Source organism: Talpa occidentalis, unplaced genomic scaffold, assembly GCF_014898055.3.
Source record: "Talpa occidentalis isolate TD23 unplaced genomic scaffold, MPIMG_talOcc4v2.1 talOcc4.7, whole genome shotgun sequence".
In the NCBI taxonomy this organism is placed as follows: Eukaryota; Metazoa; Chordata; class Mammalia; order Eulipotyphla; family Talpidae; genus Talpa; species Talpa occidentalis.
Window position 1 is genome coordinate 89,878,279 of NW_023605083.1, and position 19,140 is coordinate 89,897,418.

At 52.5% G+C, this 19,140-nt stretch overlaps 1 protein-coding gene and 1 long non-coding RNA gene across 2 annotated transcripts in view; both read left to right on the forward strand.

The window, feature by feature from the left end:
- The first annotated feature begins 348 nt into the window (after positions 1-348).
- Positions 349-19,140, forward strand: part of LOC119232347 (uncharacterized) — a 57,466-nt gene continuing 38,674 nt past the window's right edge. The window contains exons 1-4 of the mRNA XM_054689336.1: positions 349-377; positions 4,290-4,460; positions 6,570-6,740; positions 18,036-18,113. Of these exons, the coding sequence (XP_054545311.1) occupies positions 4,391-4,460; positions 6,570-6,740; positions 18,036-18,113 (319 nt within the window). The 5' untranslated portion in view covers positions 349-377; positions 4,290-4,390. The remainder of the gene's footprint in view (positions 378-4,289; positions 4,461-6,569; positions 6,741-18,035; positions 18,114-19,140) is intronic.
- LOC129144878 (uncharacterized) lies at positions 7,971-15,224 on the forward strand. The gene is made up of 3 exons (XR_008549667.1): positions 7,971-8,053; positions 10,798-10,875; positions 15,067-15,224. It is a non-coding gene; the product is annotated as an uncharacterized LOC129144878 (long non-coding RNA).

Consider the following 19,140-nt stretch of genomic DNA (forward strand, 5'->3'; position numbering starts at 1 on the left):
GCCCACGTGTCTGGTTTTATACCAAACCTGGCTGCTTAACCCCACCCTCAGGTTCCAGCCACCTTCCCTTTGGTGGTGATGGGATTTGTCTTTCCCAATGTCCTGATGGTTTTGGTCTGGTGTGGGGGTGGGGTCCACAAAGCCTCTATGGAATTAGCTTTAGGACACCCTTTTCCCCCTAACAATTGCACCTACACTGGAATGCTAATTGCACCTGGATTGAAATGATTATCTGATGGGGACTGTTACTACAACGATTTGCTTACTGTTTTTGTTTTTGGTTTTGGTTTGTTTTTCTCCATCAAAAGAAAAGAAGAAAAAAGCTGAAAAGAAGGGACGTGACTATCTGAAAACATTGGAAAGGTCAGGCCTAGTTGGTAAGTTGCCGTTTAAGTGAGTAGACAAAGTGCACTCTGCCTAATGTCAATCTTCTGTTCCCCCTACCACCTGGCACCTTTGGGCCCCACCACTGAATCCTCCTAAGCATTCTTCAGGTCAGTGACTTAGGCCCAGTCTATACAATCGGGAATCCTGGAGCACAGAAGGCAGTTCTTACAGAACTCTTCATCTGCCAGGTGCATTCCCAGCATCCCATGTGCCCTCACCTGCCCTGGAGTGGGGCTCAGTGCTGAGAGAGGACGAGGCTGACATTCAGAAGGGCCCTGGGAAGGAGGGGATAGGTGTCCCATCCAGCTCCCAAAAGGACACTAGCCTGGCCTCCTGGCTCTATCCCTTCCCTGCTCCACCTCAGGGTCCCATCTGTGAAATGGGAGAGCAAATGCCTCCACTATGAACAGAGAACCCAAGGTAAACACTGGGCACAGATCTAACACCCAGCAGGTGCTCAGGACACAGGAGCCCAGATGCTGCTGCTGCTGCTGCTGCTGCTGCTGCTGCTGCTGCTGCTGCTGCTGCTGTTGCTGCTGTTGCTTTCACTCTAGCAGCCCTGGGGGGTGGAGGCTCTTCATGCCATGGGGAGACCTGAGGCTCAGAGTGGGTAGACTCACACCGGGAGGCGGAGACAGACCCAGGACAGGGTGTGTATTTCCTGTTCCTGGGTCCCAGATCATAAGTTTGTCCAGCAGTGTCTGTCTGGGGGTGGTTTTCCCATGAGCAACAGGAGGTGTTGGGGGAGGGGCCAGCAATGGCTTCCGTAGTGTCCCCTGCACTGTCTTGGAGACACAAGCCCTGGGAGACAGAGCCATGGAACTCAGAACCACATTCCTGGGCAGGGATGTCCCCTGCACCAGCTGCTGCTTGGGGAGACCCCCACCACGTTTCCTCCTCCGTGCTGCTCACCACTGCTTACCTTTTGACCTTTGTTCATAATCTTGCAGACAAGTGTGAAAGGGGCTCCCATTTTACTTTTCAATTTGCATTTATCTAATGATTAGAGATAATGAACACCCTTTCCTGAACTTGGTCATTTGCATATCTGCTTGTCAAAATGTGTATTCGAGTCTGTTACTAATTTTTAATGGGATTATTGAGTTAGATTTTATATACATTTTGGACATGAACTCCTTATCTTGTATATAATTTGAAAATATTTTTGCCCACTCCATGGGTGGCCTTCTCATTTTGTTGACCCAAAGCCTGAGGAGCCCCCTGATGATGTGATACACAAAACATTGGATTTGGGTCCTCGGCCACTAAAATCTCCGGAACCGCTGGCATGCTTAGAGGGTCCTTTGAAGCTAACGGGTGACTGGGCTGGGCCCTAGGAAACTACAGGACAAGCCTGGTGACCAGAAAGACATAACTTGGCTTCCAGGGAGAGGGGCTTAGAGTTTGAGGATGGGTCCTTTCCGCATGTAAGGCAGAAAGCGGTCTCCTTCTGGAAGGATTGGGTATACAAATAAGGAAGTAAGATTAAATTAAAACTCAAATCAGGAATAATCCCATCCAACATTAAAATGAGAGTCCAGTGCACTCAGAAACCAAAAGAGACTCCTCAGTGAGAGGAGTTGTCCTGTTGTCATTGATATAGTAGACTGTGTCCCTGGGGAGGACTAGGCCTACAGGCTGCCTTAAGACAAGTGGGTTGGGGTGTGGTTTTTCTCTTTGTTTGTTTGTTTGCTAAATCCATATTGAGATGACTGTACTTTGTGCTTGACTATTGTTGGACCCCTGAAGATAAGAGCATGGTTGTGTTTATTCTCTTCGAAGATCACAGGGGTTGGGTTGTGGAGATAGCGGGGGAAGGGGAGGGTTACAAACTTTCCTTGGTAAAAGGACATCAAGTCCTCATATTTTCCTCACTTGACACCTAGGGAAGGTTAGAAAAGGAAGAGAGGAGGGAATTGGATAGACTCGAGGCTATTTAACAGAAGGTTGTAGCTATTGCTGCTCAGTGCCCGGTTTGATGTAAGGCTTCCAGGGAGAGGGGCTGAGATTCGCCTCGCCACTAAAGCCAAGGATTTCATCAGTTCTGCCTACGCAATGTAACCTAAATACAGACAGGGTTTTCAGGCTGGAGTCTCCCTGTTGGGGAAACACGGAGGTGCCAGGAGGACAGCACACAGACAGGGCTCAGGAGTTCCTGCACCTCCCACCCCTCAGCCTGTGCTGCATCCCTTTGCGGGTCCTGAGCCAAACACCTGCATCCTAAGCCAGTAAGGAGACTGTTCCTGAGTCCTGAGAGTCAGTCTAGGAAACTCTCAACCCTGAAAGCATTTGTGGGGTTGTGAGGACTTTGGAATTTGAATGTAGGATGAACAAACAGGGTGGATAATCAGGGCACCTCATTGGCAACTGCCATCTGAGGTGGGGAGCGGTCCTGCGGTACAGGATGAAGCCCTGTTGAAACCCTGGGTCTTGTGCTGAGTCTGGGGAGTTCATGTCAGTGTTGACCTGAGTTATAGGACACCCAGCAGGTGTCCCAGAGAGCTGGTGTCAGGAGATAAAAACCCAAACCCCTCTTCCAGAATAAATTCTCTATACATGGAAAGTAGCGTCCCCCATGGAGGCTCAAATTCCTGACACATCCCTCCTTTAGGGCAGCCCTTTCAGCTCTTGGTGAATCTGACTGTCAGAATGTCCTGCACTGGCTATTGTCCATTAAAAATAGAAGTAATCATGTAAAATGTTGAAAGGTTTCTATGAGCTTTTGCTGAATTTTTACCTCTTGGCTTACCTAAGATGACCCATTTGGCAGGTGAGCAAAGGGAAGTCAGGGCAATGAATCAGCCACCCAAGGAATCCATGTCTAAGGGAGTCAGAGCTGCAGCTCCTCAGGCCTGGCTTCCTCCATCCCAGGTCAAGCCAGACACCTCCAGCAAGGAATCCCCAACATTCAAGGATCTGCAGGTGTCACTCTTATACCCAGTGTCCCCATGTCTGCTTCACCAGGGAATGTGGAGATTGGCTGAGTGCTGAGCTGCCTGCAAAGCCCACCAGGCCTGGAACACACACAGCTCAGTGCCCCTCACACATGGCAGGATTTGCAATGGGGCTCAGGAAACCCTGAAATCCAGGAGTGGCTGAAACAATGCTCCCTGGGACTGCTGTCATTTCCTTCTGAGAGCTGCACTGCACCCCAAACCTACCTCCCCGGAAAGACCACACTCTCCAGGCAGGTTAGGGGTGGGGAGCCTCTCTGAAGGTGCCTGCACCAGCGTGATCCCTGCTCAGCATGGTGAGCACTCTGATTCCACTACCTGGACTATTGTGTGGAGGTGGCTGATAGAGGTGCCTGTTCTGAGTCTTTGCCCTTAGCAGGCATGCCCTGACCCTCCACTCTCTTGGCCACACCCCTGTGTGCTTTCCTCTGCGTGACTACCACTCTGGCTGACTGAGGCCTGGTGTCCCAGGGCCAGGCGAGATCTGAGGAGACCTGGGCGTGGATGCCCTTAGTTCTACTCCCGGAAACTCCCACTCCTATCAGCATCAAGCTCAAGGCTGGATGCCAGAATCCAGGAGAGGGAAGACTCAGAGGACACAGATCAGGGGTGTTACCCCCACCCCTCACCCTGCCTTCCCATCAGGCATCCTGAATGTGACCCCCCTCTTCCCAGACCCCAGATCTCCTGACCTTGTCCAGTGTCTCATGCTCCCCTGGGCTCCTCCTTCCTAGGGCTTTTCTACCACTCCCCTTTGTCTTCCTCCTCCAACACCATCTGCTGGCAGGTTCCTGGGGTGTGAAAAGCTGGTTGTGAGTGCATGCTGGGTAGGAGCTTAGCAGGAGGAGAATGACCCCAATGGAGACTCCCCTTGGGAGATATGGGGTCAAGGGGTGCACTGTTTCCTGCCTGCCTGATCTTGCTCCCCTCCACCCCCTCCTCTCCCAGTGAGAACCCAACAAGAAGCTAAGCAAATAACGAAGAATGAGCCACAAAAGAGTGATGAAGACTTCGATTCTGGTCACCGGCCTCCAAGACACAATTCTCAGATGAAGGGTCGAAAGAAGTTACAGTGGCAATGGTTGGCTAATGCCCCAAAAGCTATGGTGCCTAAATCAAGTGAGCAGACAAAGTGCCCTCTGCCTGTTGTCCTCTTCTGCTCTCCCACCACCGCTGCCCCCTCGGCCCCACCATGAACCCTCCTAGACCTTCTTCTAGTCACTGATAGGGGGCCCAAGGGAGGTTCCCTGATCAGAGGAGGTTCCCAGATCAGAGGAGAGGTTGGTTCCCTAACCAAGGGAGGTTCCCAGATCAGAGGAGGCAGCGCTCACAGGACTCCTCATCTGCCAACTGCATTCCCAGCACCCCATGTGTCCTCACCTGCCCGGGAGGGGTGCTCAGAGCCAGAGGAGGAGGCTGACATTCAGAAAGGCCCTGGAAGGGAGGGGTTGCATTTCGCGTCCAGCTCCCAAGCGGACACTGCCTGGCTCCTGGCTCTACCGCTTCGATGCTCCACCTCAGGGTCCCCATCTTTGAAATGGGACAGCAAGAGCCTGCCTCTGTGGACTTTGTGAGGGTGACAGAGAGAATCCAGGGTAAACACTCCACACAGATGTAACACCTAGTAGGTGCTCAGTACACAGGAGCCCAGCTGCTACTGCTGTGCTGCTGTTGTTACTCCCAGCAGCCCCAGGAGGTGGGGGTCTTCATGACACAAGGGAGAGCTGAGGCTCAGCACACAAGGAGGCAGGCACAGAACCAGGACAGGGTTGTCCATTTCCTGGGTCCCTGATCAGGACGTTTGTCCAGCAGTGTCTGTCAGGGGGCCGTTTTCCCGTGAGCACCAGGAGAGGTTGGGGGAGGAGACTGCAATGGCTTCGGAGGTGTCCCCTGCACTCTCTTGGGGACACAAGCCCTGGGAGACAGAGCCATGGAACCCAGATCCACGTTCCTGGCCAGGGATGTTTCCTGCACTGTCTGCTGCTTTGAGAGATCCCCACCCAGTTTCCTCTTCCCTGCTGGCTCAGCATTGCTTACCTCTTGACTTGTGTTCATAATCTCGCAGACAAGGGTCACATGGTCTCTCATTTTGCCTTTTGATTTGCATTTACCTGATGATTAGTGATACTGAGCACCCTTTCGTGATCTTGATCGTTTGCATATCTGCTTTTAGGAAATGTCTGTTCAATTTATTGATTTTTAGTTGGATTTTTGATTTATAGTCTTTATACATTTTGGACAGGAACTCCTTTCTGGTATATAATTTGCAAGTATCTTTACCCACCCCAAGGGTGGCCTTCCCATTATGGACCCAAAATCCCAGGAGCCCCCTTATGATGTAATAGACAAATCCTTGGTTTGTGACCTCAGCCACTAAAACCCAGGGAATCTCAGGTGTGCTGAGAGGGTGTTTTAATGCTAAAGATGACTGGATTGGGCCCTAGGAAACTACAGGGCGAGCCTGGTGACCAGAAAGAAAAAGGTTGGCTTCCAGGGAGAGGGGCTAAGAGTTTGAGGATGGATCCTTTCCTCATGTAAGGCAGAACCCAGTCTCCTTCTGGAAGAACTCAGTATACAAACAAGGAAGTGAGGTTAACATTCAAATTCAAATCAAGACTACCATCACCCATATTAAAATGAGAGTCCAATGGAGCCAAAGGCCAAAAGAGACTCCTCAGTGAGAGGGTGTGTCCTGTTGTCAAAGATATAGTAGATTGTGTCCCTGGGGAGGACTAGGCCTGCAGGCTGCCTTAAGACAGGTGTCTGGGTTGTTGTTTTGTTGTTCATTTATTTGTTATTTGACCTCATGGCAGCATCAAGCTCAAGGCTGGGATGCCAGAATCCAGGTCCAAGAGAGGAAGACTCAGTGGACACAGATCAGTGGTTGTCACCCCACAACCCTCACCCCGCCTTCCCATCAGGGATCCTGAATGAGACCCCCCCCCAATCCCCCAGACTCCAGATCTCCTGACCTTGTCCAGTGTCTCACACTTCCCTGAGCTCCTCCTTCCTAGGGTTTTTCTACCACTCCCCTTTGTCTTCCTCCTCCAACACCATCTGCTGGCAGGTTCCTGGGGTGTGAAAAGCTGGTTGTGAGTGCATGCTGGGTAGGAGCTTAGCAGGAGGAGAATGACCCCAATGGAGACTCCCCTTGGGAGATATGGGGCCAAGGGGTGCACTGTTTCCTGCCTGCCTGATCTTGCTCCCCTCCACCCCCTCCTCTCCCAGTGAGAACCCAACAAGAAGCTAAGCAAATAATGAAGAATGAGCCACAAAAGAGTGATGAAGACTTCGATTCTGGTCACCGGCCTCCAAGACACAATTCTCAGATGAAGGGTCGAAAGAAGTTACAGTGGCAATGGTTGGCTAATGCCCCAAAAGCTATGGTGCCTAAATCAAGTGAGTGGAAAAAGTGCCCTCTGCCTGTGGTCATATTCTGTTTCCCCACCACCTCTCCCCTTTGGGCCCCACCCTGAACCCTCCTAGACCTTCTTCTAGTCACTGATAGGGGGCCCCATTATCCAAGGGAGGTTCCCAGACCAGAGGAGGCAGCGCTCACAGGACTCCTCATCTGCCAACTGCATTCCCAGCACCCCATGTGCCCTCACCTGCCCGGGAGGGGTGCTCAGAGCCAGAGGAGGAGGCTGACATTCAGAAAGGCCCTGGAAGGGAGGGGTTGCATTTCGCGCCCAGCTCCCAAGTGGACACTGCCTGGGCTCCTGGCTCTACCGCTTCGATGCTCCACCTCAGGGTCCCCATCTGTGAAATGGGACAGCAAGAGCCTGCCTCTGTGGACTTTGTGAGGGTGACAGAGAGAATCCAGGGTAAACACTCCACACAGATGTAACACCTAGTAGGTGCTCAGTACACAGGAGCCCAGCTGCTACTGCTGTGCTGCTGTTGTTACTCCCAGCAGCCCCAGGAGGTGGGGGTCTTCATGACACAAGTGAGAGCTGAGGAACAGCACACGAGGAGGCAGGCACAGAACCAGGACAGGGTTGTCCATTTCCTGGGTCCCTGATCAGGACGTTTGTCCAGCAGTGTCTGTCAGGGGGCCGTTTTCCCGTGAGCACCAGGAGAGGTTGGGGGAGGAGACTGCAATGGCTTCGGAGGTGTCCCCTGCACTCTCTTGGGGACACAAACCCTGGGAGACAGAGCCATGGAACCCAGATCCACGTTCCTGGCCAGGGATGTTTCCTGCACTGTCTGCTGCTTTGAGAGATCCCCACCCAGTTTCCTCTTCCCTGCTGGCTCAGCATTGCTTACCTCTTGACTTGTGTTCATAATCTCGCAGACAAGGGTCACATGGTCTCTCATTTTGCCTTTTGATTTGCATTTACCTGATGATTAGTGATACTGAGCACCCTTTCGTGATCTTGATCGTTTGCATATCTGCTTTTAGGAAATGTCTGTTCAATTTATTGATTTTTAGTTGGATTTTTGATTTATAGTCTTTATACATTTTGGACAGGAACTCCTTTCTGGTATATAATTTGCAAGTATCTTTACCCACCCCAAGGGTGGCCTTCCCATTATGGACCCAAAATCCCAGGAGCCCCCTTATGATGTAATAGACAAATCCTTGGTTTGTGACCTCAGCCACTAAAACCCAGGGAATCTCAGGTGTGCTGAGAGGGTGCTTTAATGCTAACGGATGACTGGGCTGGGCCCTAGGAAACTACAGGGCAAGCCTGGTGACCAGAAAGAAAAAGGTTGGCTTCCAGGGAGAGGGGCTAAGAGTTTGAGGATGGGTCCTTTCCTCATGTAAGGCAGAACCCAGTCTCCTTTTGGAAGAACTCAGTATACAAACAAGGTAGTGAGGTTAACATTCAAATTCAAATCAGGACTAAAATCACCCATATTAAAATGAGAGTCCAATGGAGCCAAAGCCCAAAAGAGACTCCTCAGTGAGAGGGTGTGTCCTGTTGTCAATGATACAGTAGTTTGTGTCCCTGGGGAGGACTAGTTCTGCAGGCAGCTTAAGACAGGTGGTGTGGGTTATTGTTTTTTTGTTCCTTTATTTGTTTTGTTGCTCAATATTTATTGAGATGAATGTGCTTTGCACTACAGACCATTGCTGAATCTCAGTAGATGATATTGTGGGTGTATTTATTTATGTCACAGTTGAGAGGAGGTTAAAAGCATATCTTGGTAGAAAAGACACCAAGTATTGATATTTTCTTCACTGCACAAGTAGGGAAGGGTAGAAAAAGAAGAGAAGGGAGGGGGGAATTGAATAGACGGAGTATATATACATAAAGGTTGCAGATATTGCTGTTCAGTTTCTAGCATCTCCGTGTTCAACGAACAAGGATACTCCAGCCTGAAAAATGCTTTTTATTTTAAGTGCCATGGCATAGGAAGGATTGATGAAATCCTTGGCTTTAAAAAGAGCCTAAATGCCACAAACCCTGGAAGACTAAGATAAAATTGTTTCCTCCATTCCCGGATTTCAGGATTTCCTGAGCCCTGTTCCATTTGAAGGGTGAGAAAAGTGAGGCTCAGGGCAATGAATAGCCAACCAAGGAATATGGCTTCAAACAATTCTGAGCTGCAGCTCCTCAGGCTTGGATTCCTCCAGCCCAGGTCAAACCAGACACCTCCAGCAAAGATTCAGCAACAGGCAAGGGTCCGCAGGTGTCACTCTTGCACCTGGGGTCCCCAGCTCTGCTTCACATGGGAATGTTGAGATTGGCTGAGTGCTGAGCTGCCTGCAAAGCCCACCAGGCCTGGAACACACACAGCTCAGTGCCCCTCATACATGGCAGGATTTGCAACGGGGCTCAGGAAACCCTGAAATCCAGGAGTGGCTGAAATAATGCTCCCTGGGACTGCTGTCGTTTCCTTCTGAGAGCTTCATTGCACCCCAAACCTACCTCCCTGGAAAGCCCACACTCTCTATGCAGGCTAAGGGCAGGGCGCCCCTCTGAAGGCTCCTGCACCTGTGTGATCCCCTCCCAGCATGGTGAAGGCCCTGATTCCACTCCCTGGCCTGTGTGTGGAGGAGGCTGATGGGGGTGCCCTGCTCTGAATCTTTGCCCTTAGGGGGCCTGCCCTGACCCCTCCACTCCCCTGGCCACACCCCAGTGTGCTTTCCTCTGGGTGACTTCCTGCTCTGGCTGCTTGAGGCCTGCCTGTTCTTACCTGGTGCCCCAGGGCCAGGCCAGGTCTGAGGAGACCTGGGGGTGGATGCTCTGAGCTCAACCCCCTGAAACCCTCACCTCCTGTCAGCATCAAGCTCAAGGCTGGGACCCCCAGAGTCCAGGTCCAGGAGAGGGAAGACTCAGAGGACACAGATCAGTGGGTGTCACCCCACCCTCCCTCACCCTCCTGATGTATTTTTGTAGAGCACAGGGGTCCTTGGGTTCACTCTGGGAAAGGTCTCACTAGGGCTTACTGGTCAGCGGCACACAGCGCGTTTCCTGGCCAGTTTCTCCATGAGGCAGAGACATTAGCTACGTTTAAAGAACAGGTTTATTAGAGAAAGGGACAGAAAGACACTTCTGTAAAAGACACTTACATAGACACCAGCGGGCAGGAAGAGCTGCCCTGAAAGGGACAGGTTTGCTGAGAGAGGCCTGCATGGTTGCAGGCAGGTGACCTTGGGGAGAGCAGCCTCTGCTGAGGGAGGTCATTGAAGAGAAGTCCTGGTAGCTGCAGGTCAAGGCCAGGCAGGGAGGCTGCCCCCCTGCAGAGGAGAAAGGTGGTAAGAAGAGGCACCTACATGGCCACAGGGGGCCAGTGGGGGTGCTGCCCTGAGCCTGTGCAGAGCCTGCACTGATATGGTCCTTTTCTCTTTGGGAGGGGTCACTCCTCCTTGGAGTGGCCTGCACTCCAAGTTGCTGCTGTTGGGTAACAGGCAAAACCAGGAGCGGATCAGAGATTCCAGGACGGGGCCCAATCTCCATCTCTACCCTAGGGCCTGTGCTCCACTCCCTGTAGCATCTGCTCCTGCCTGGGTCTCATGCCTTGTGATAAGGCGCTGGTGCCTAAGGGTCTGGACCTAAGAGGCTGGGTTAACAATCATGTTGTTCCCCGAGACCCCCCACCTCCTTGTGTGAGTCAGGGTTTAGACTTGTGAGGCCTCCTTTTCCGATTCACTATTCTTGTCCTCCATCACTCCCACCGCACCAGGGGTCCTGAGTGATGCCTGCCCCCCAATGCCCCCACCCCAGGTGTCCTGACCTTGTGCTGTGTCTCCCTCTCCCCTGGGCTCATCCTTGCTATGGCTTTTCTACCACTCCCCTTTGCCTTCCACCCCCAACAACACCTACTAGCAGGTTCCCTGGGGTGTGAAAAGCTGGGCTATCATTACCAGGAGAGGAATGACCCCAATGCAGTCTTGCCTTGGGGGATGGTGGGGTGGGCCCAAGGGTGACCACTTGCCTGCCTGCCTGATGTCCCTCACCTCCCAATCCCTCACCTCCACCTCATCCCCCCCCCCCATACCCCGCAGGGAGCTGCTATCCTCAACCTCAGCAACCTCAACTCCAGAGTGACTCATGGATGCACAACAACCTACCTTATGCGACTGGTGAGTAGACAAAGTGCCCTCTGCCTGTTGTCAATCTTCTGCTCCCCCCAACACATCTGTCCTCTCGGACCCCATCCCTGAACCCCCCTAGACTCTCTTCTAGTCAGTGACTGGGGCCCAGTCTATCCAAGGGGGGATCCGGGACAAGAGGAGGCAGCGCTTACAGGACCCTTCACCTGACAGGTGCATTCCCAACACCCCATGTGCCCTCACCTGCCCGGAAGGGGTGCTCTAAGCCCAGAGAGGAGGAGGCTGACATTCAGAGGGGCCCTGGGAGGGACTGGATAGGTGTCCTGTCAGCTCCCGGGGAGACACTGCCTGGCCTCCTGGCTCTCCCCCTTCCCTGCTCCGCCTCGGGGTCCCCATCTGTGAAACGGGAGAGCAAGAGCCTGCCTCTGTGGATCGCTTAAGCTTTGAAGAGACCCCGCCGTGAACATGGTCCAGATCTGGGACCCAGGAAATGCACACCCTGTCCTGGATCTGTCTCCGCCTCCCCGTGTGAGTCCTTACACCTCCCTGAGCCTCAGGTCTCCCCTTGGCATGAAGAGCCTCCACCCAACCCCCCAACAACCTCTCTGGGGCTGCTGGAGCAGCAGCAGCAGCCCTGCAGGGCTCCTGTGCACTGAGCACCTCACCTGTGAGCTTCAAGAGGGACTTGCACTGCAGGCACACACAGAAGGTTAATGAAAGGTTTATTTCCAAAAGAAAGGGAAAATGAAGACACGAATAACTCAGGGGAAAAAGAGGCAGATAAACTCATGAATGTGCCCTACCCTTCTGCTGGCCTGGAATCCCAAGGGCAGGCTGAGAGCTGGCCAAGAGCCAAGAGCCTTGAGGCCTAGAGAGCCACCCAAGGCCCACCCATCTGCTTTTGTACCAAACCTGGCAGCTTGACACCACCCTCAGGTCCCGGGAGCCCTCCCTGTGGTGATGATGGGATTTGTCATTTCCAGTGTCTTGTTGGCTTTGGTCTGGAGTGGAGGCGGAGTCCACAAAGTCTGTATGGAATTAGCTCAGGACATCCTTTCCCCCTAACAGGGGTGTCCCCTGCGCTGTCTTGGAGACACAAGCCCTGGAAGACAGAGCCCCGGAACCCAGAACCACGTTCCTAGGCAGGGACACCTCCTGCACCCGCTGCTGCTTGGGGAGATCCCCACCCAGTTTCCTCCTCCCCGCGCCTCACCCCTGCTTACCTCTTGACTTTTGCTCATCATCTTGCACACCAGTGTGACAGGTCTTCTGATTTGCATTTTGCCTTTTGATTTGCATTTATCTGGTGATTAGATGTGCTGAGGATGTTTACTTGAAGGGAACTTGGTCATTTGCATATCCGCTTTTCCAAAATGTGTATTCGAGGCTGTTACTGGTTTTTAATGGGATTATTGAGTTAGATTTTATATACATTTTGGACATGAACTCCTTATCTTGTATATAATTTGAAAATATTTTTGCCCACTCCATGGGTGGCCTTCTCATTTTGTTGACCCAAAGCTTGAGGAGCCCCCTGATGATGTGATACACAAAACATTGGATTTGGGTCCTCAGCCACTAAAATCCCGGGAACCGCTGGCATGCTTAGAGGGTCCTTTGAAGCTAATGGGTGACTGGGCTGGGCCCTAGGAAACTACAGGGCAAGCCTGGTGACCAGAAAGACATAGCTTGGCTTCCAGGGAGAGGGGCTTAGAGTTTGAGGATGGGTCCTTTCCGCATGTAAGGCAGAAAGCAGTCTCCTTCTGGAAGAACTGGGTATACAAATAAGGAAGTAAGGTTAACATTCAAATTCAAATCAGGACTAACTAATCTCGCCCAATGTTAAAATGAGAGTCCAATGCAGCCAGAAGCCAAAAGAGACTCCTCAGTGAGAGGGTGTGTCCTATTGTCAATGACACAGTAGATTGTGTCCCTGGGGAGGACTAGGCCTGCAGGCTGCCTTAAGACAAGTGGGTTGGGGTGTGGTTTTTCTCTTTGTTTGTTTGTTTGCTAAATCTATATTGAGATGACTGTACTTTGTGCTTGACTATTGTTGGACCCCTGAAGATAAGAGCATGGTTGTGTTTATTCTCTTCAAAGATCACAGGGGTTGGGTTGTGGAGATAGTGGGGGAAGGGGAGGGTTACAAACTTTCCTTGGTAGAAGGACATCAAGTCCTCATATTTTCCTCACTTGACACTTAGGGAAGGTTAGAAAAGGAAGAGAGGAGGGAATTGGATAGACTCGAGGCTATTTAACAGAAGGTTGTAGCTATTGCTGCTCAGTGCCCGGTTTGATGTAAGGCTTCCAGGGAGAGGGGCTGAGATTCGCCTCGCCACTAAAGCCAAGGATTTCATCAGTTCTGCCTACGCAATGTAACCTAAATATAGACGGGGTTTTCAGGCTGGCGTCTCCCTGTTGGGGAAACACGGAGGTGCTGGGAGGACCGCACATGGGCAGGGTTCAGGAGTTCCTGCACCTCCCACCCCTCAGCCTGTGCTGCATCCCTTTGCGGGTCCTGAGCCAAACACCTGCATCCTAAGCCAGTAAGGAGACTGCTCCTGAGGCCTGAGAGTCAGTCTAGGAAACTCTCAACCCTGAAAGCATTTGTGGGGCTGCGAGGACTTTGGAATTTGAATGTAGGATGAACAAACAGGGTGGATAATCAGGGCACCTCACTGGCAACTGCCATCTGAGGTGGGGAGCGGTCCTGCCGTACAGGATGAAGCCCTGTTGAAACCCTGGGTCTTGTGCTGAGTCTAGGGTGTTCATGTCAGTGTTGACCTGAGTTATAGGACACCCAGCAGGTGTCCCAGAGAGCTGGTGTCAGGAGATAAAAACCCAAACCCCTCTTCCAGAATAAATTCTCTATACATGGAAAGTAGCGTCCCCCATGGAGGCTCAAATTCCTGACACATCCCTCCTTTAGGGCAGTCCTTTCAGCTCTTGGTGAATCTGACTGTCAGAATGTCCTGCACTGGCTATTGTCCATTAAAAATAGAAATAATCATATAAAATGTTGCTGTATTTTTACCTCTTGGCTTACCTAACATGGCCCATTTGGCAGGTGAGCAAAGGGAGGCTCAGTGCCTTGAAATAGCCACCCAAGGAGCCAGTGTCAAAGCAAGTCTGAGCTGCAGCTCCTCAGGCCTGGCTTCCTCCTGCCCAGGTCAAGCCAGACACCTCCCGCAATATTCCCCAACAGGCAAGGGTCTGCAGGTGTCACTCTTGCACCTGGTGTCCCCAGCTCTGCTTCAGGAGGGTATGTTGAGATTGGCTGAGTGCTGAGCTGCCTGCAAAGCCCACCTGGCCTGAAACACACACAGCTCAGTGCTATGATTTTCAGGAATCCCTGAAATCCAGGAGTGGCTGAAACAATGCTCCCTGGGTCTGCTGTTCTTTCCTTCTAAGAGCTGCATTGCAACCCAAATCTACCTCCTTAGAATGCCCACACTCTACATGCTGGATAGTGGCGGTATGCCCCTCTGAAGGCACCTGTGTTTGGTCCATGCTCAGCATGGTGAGCGCCCTGATTCCACTCCCTGGCCTGTGTGTGGAGCTGGCTGATGGGGGTGCCTTGCTCTGAATCTTTGCCCTTAGCAGGCCTGCCCTGACCCCTCCACTCCCCTGGCCACACCCCAGTGTACTTTCCTCTGGGTGACTTCCTGCTCTGGCTACTTGAGGCCTGTTCTCAGTTTTTGTCCAAGGGCCAGTCAAGTTCTAAGGAGACCTGGGGGTGGATGCTCTGAGCTCGACCTCCTGAAACCTCCCCAACTGTCAGCATCAAGCTCCAGGCTAAGGTCCAGAGTTCAGGTCCAGGAGAGGGAAGACTCAGAGGACACAGATCAGTGTGTGTCACCCCATCCCCCCTCACCCTCCCACCCCTTCAGTGATTCTCAATGATGCCCCTCAATCCCCCAGGCCCCAGGTCTCCTAACTTGTCCAGTGTCTCCCACTCCCCTGGGCTCCTCCTTACAATGGCTTTTCTACCACTCCCCTTTGCCTTCCTCCCCCAACAACAGCTATTAGCAGGTTCCCTGGGTAGTGGAAATTGGGCTATGAGTGAGTGCTGGGTAGGAGCTTACCAGGAGGGGAATGATCCCAACTGAGTCTTGCCTTGGGGGATGTGGGATGGGGCCAAGGCTGATCACTTCCACATCTGCCTGATGTTCCTCCCGTCCCACCATCCCATCCCCATCCCACTGAACTCTTTGGGTCCAGCTGAAGCCATTGCGCACCATGAAGACCATGCAAAGCCATCATCGCACTTAAGCCAAAGGGATGAGAAACACAAAAAGTCTGGGTTCCTGCTGTGTGATATGCAAGCAATCGGCCCTCAATTGGACCACTTACATCACGTGGATTCACAAAAAGGGATGGATGACCTAGAAGTTAAAATTTCTATGTTAAGTGAGTAGACAAATTGCCCTCACTCTTCTCTCCAACAACTTCTGCCCCTCAGGCCTGACCTCTGAACCCTCCTAGACCTTCTTCTAATAAGTGATTGGGGCCTCCTCTACCCAAGGGGGTATCCAGGACCAGAGAAGTCAGCTCTTACAGGATCCTTCATCTGCCAAGTGCGTTCCCAGCACCCCATGTGGCTCACCTGCCCGGGAGAGGTGCTCAGAGCCCAGAGAGGAGGAGACTGACATTCAGAGGGGCCCTGGGAGGGACGGGATAGGTGTTCTGTCAGCTCCCGGGGAGACACTGCTTGGCCTCCTGGCTCTCCCCCTTCCCTGCTCCGCCTTGGGGTCCCCACCTGTGACATGGGAGAGCAAGAGCCTGCGCTGTGGACGGCGTGAGGGTTGAAGAGAGAACCCACGGTAAACACCAACCTTATCTGGGACCCAGGAAATGCACACCCTGTCCTGGATCTGTCTCCGCCTCCCCATGTGAGTGAGGACACCTCTCTCGCCTCAGGTCTCCCCTTGGCATGAAGAGCCTACACACACACACACACACACACACACACACACATCATCACAACCACTCCCTCCCTCCCACTACCCACCCACCAGCTGCTGGAGCAGCAGCAGCAGCAGCAACCCAGCAGGGCTCCTGTGCACTGAGCACCTCACCTGTGAGCTTCAAGAGGGACTTGCACTGCAGGCACACACAGAAGGTTAATAAAAGTTTTATTTACAAAAGAAAGGGAAAATGAAGACACGAATAACTCAGGGAGAGAAAGAGACAGATAAACTCATGAATATGTCCTATGCTTCTGCAGATCTGGAATCCCAAGGACCTGCTGAGAGCTGGCGAAGAGCTAAGAGCCTTGAGGCCAAGAGAGCCACACGAGGCCCACCTGTCTGCTTTTGTACCAGCCCTGGCAACTTGACTCCACCCTCAGGTCCAGGCAACCCTCCCTGTGGTGGTGATGGGTTTTGTCATTCCCAGTGTCTTGATGGCTTTGGTCTGGAGTGGGGGGTGGAGTCCACAAAGCCTGTATGGAATTAGCTCAGGACATCCTTTTCCCCTAATAGGGGATGTCTCCTGCGCTCTCTCGGAGACACAAGCCCTGGGAGACAGAGCCGCGGAACCCAGAACCAGGTTCCTGGGCAGGGAACCTGTACCCGCTGCTGCTTGGGGAGACCCCCACCGGGTTCCCTCTTCTCTGCGCCTCACCATAGCTAACCTCTTGACTTTTGCTCATAATCTTGCAGACCAGTGCGACAGGATCTCCCATTTTGTCTTTTGATTTGCATTTATCTGGTGATTAGATGTGCTGAGGACATTTTCATGAAGGGAACTTGGTCATTTGCATGTCCACTTTTCCAAAATGTGTATTCACGTCTGTTACTGATTTTTAATGTGATTATTGAATTAGATTTTGTATACATTTCGGGCATGAACTCCTTATCTGGTATATAATTTGAAAATATTTTTGCCCACTCCATGGGTGGCCTTCTCATTTTGTTGACCCAAAATCCCAGGAGCATCCTTATGATGTAATACACAAAAATATTTGGTTTGTGGCCTCAGCTGCTACAACCCTGGGAATCTCAACAGTGCTCAGAAGGTCCTTTTATACTAAAGGATGACTGGCCTGGGCCTTAAGAAACATCCAGGGAAGCCTGGAGACCAGAAAGACAAAGGTTGCCTTCCAGGGAGAGGGGCTAAGAGTTTGAGGATGGGTCCTTTCCTCCTATAAGGCAGGAACTAGTCTTGTTCTGAAAGAACTTGGTATACAAATAAGGAAGTAAGGTTAACATTGAAATTTCTGAGCCTCTAGAGGGCTCTGAGACCTGGGACGCTGGTCACAAAGGACTCACCAGACAGGGGACTGCTGTCAGCTACAAGCAGTGACTGTCTGTTTTTCTCAGCATGGTTACATGGGAATTGTGAACAAGGACTTAATCATTTTATCATAAGTCAGAGAAAGTAGAACAACCTTACCTTGCAGGTCAAGGCCAGGCAGGGAGGCTGCCACCCTGCGGAGGAGGCAGGTGGTAAGAAGAGGCACCTATATGGCCACAGGGGGCCAGTGGAGGTGCTGCCCTGAGCCTGTGCAGAGCCTGCACTGATATGGTCCTTTTCTCTTTGGGAGGGGTCACTCCTCCTTGGAGTGGCCTGCTAGTTGCGGCTGTTGGGGAACAGGCAAAACCAGGAGCGGATCAGAGATTCCAGGACAGGGCCCAATCTCCATCTCTACCCTAGGGCCTGTGCTCCACTCCCCATAGCATCTGCTCCTGCCTGGGTCTCATGCCTTGTGATAAGGCCTGGTGCCTAAGGGTCTGGACCTAAGAGGCTGAGTTAATGATCATATTATTCCCCGAGACCCCTACCTCCTTGTGTGAGTCAGGGTTTAGTCTTGGGAGGCCTCCTTTCCCCTTTCACTATTCTTGTCCTCCATCACTCCCACCCCACCAGGGGTCCTGAATGATGCCCCCAATGCCCCGGACCCCAGGTGTCCTGACCTTGTGCTGTGTCTCCCTCTCCCCTGGGCTTCTCCTTACTATGTCTTTTCTACCACTCCCCTTTGCCTTCCTCCCCCACACCACCTACTAGCAGGTTCCCTGGGGTATGAAAAGCTGGTCTATCATTACCAGGAGAGGAATGACCCCAATGCAGTCTTGCCTTGGGAGATGGTGGGGTGGGGGCAAGGGTGACCACTTCCCTGCCTGCCTGATGTCCCTCACCTCCCAATCCCTCACCCCTACCTCACCGCCCCACCCCCCCACACACCACAGGGAGCTGCTATCCTCAACCTCAGCAACCTCAACTCCAGAGTGACTCATGGATGCACAACAACCTACCTTATGCGACTGGTGAGTAGACAAAGTGCCCTCTGCCTGTTGTCAATCTTCTGCTCCCCCCACCACCTCTGCCCCCTGGGGCCCCATCCCTGAACCCCCCTAGACCTTCTTCTAGTCAGTGACTGGGGCCCAGTCTATCCAAGGTGGGATCCGGGACCAGAGGAGGCAGCGCTTACAGGACCCTTCACCTGACAGGTGCATTCCCAACACCCCATGTGCCCTCACCTGCCCGGAAGGGGTGCTCTAAGCCCAGAGAGGAGGAGGCTGACATTCAGAGGGGCCCTGGGAGGGACTGGATAGGTGTCCTGTCAGCTCCCAGGGAGACACTACCTGGCCTCCTGGCTCTCCCCCTTCTCTGCTCCGCCTCGGGGTCCCCATCTGTGAAACGGGAGAGCAAGAGCCTGCCTCTGTGGATCGCTTGAGCTTTGAAGAGACCCCGCCGTGAACACGGTCCTGATCTGGGACCCAGGAAATGCACACCCTGTCCTGGGTCTGTCTCCACCTCCCCATGTGAGTGAGGACACCTCCCTGAGCCTCAGGTCTCCCCTTGGCATGAAGAGCCTCCACCCATCCCCCCCAACCCCTCTGGGGCTGCTGGAGCAGCAGCAGCAGCAGCAACCCAGCAGGGCTCCTGTGCACTGAGCACCTCACCTGTGAGCTTCAAGAGGGACTTGCACTGCAGGCACACACAGAAGGTTAATGAAAGGTTTATTTCCAAAAGAAAGGGAAAATGAAGATGTTATAGGACAGGGAGAGGGGCAGCCCAAACCCCGCAAACCTGCCTATTCTAAATGGGTTCTGCCATCCGCCGCATCAACACAAAACATATGACACTTTAATGGGAAGGAACTTTAATAAAAACTAGAAAACAATACAGGTAAGGCAAAGAGTCTAGTTTCTAAATGAAGCACCCAAAGTTACCCATCCCCTCGTGGGTAAAACTTCATCCATATGGGGTCGGCCCAGAGCAAGGCCCCAAAGCCTGCCACAAGTCTAAAACATCTTCCAGTGGGGACCCACAGAAAAGGGTCACAAACAA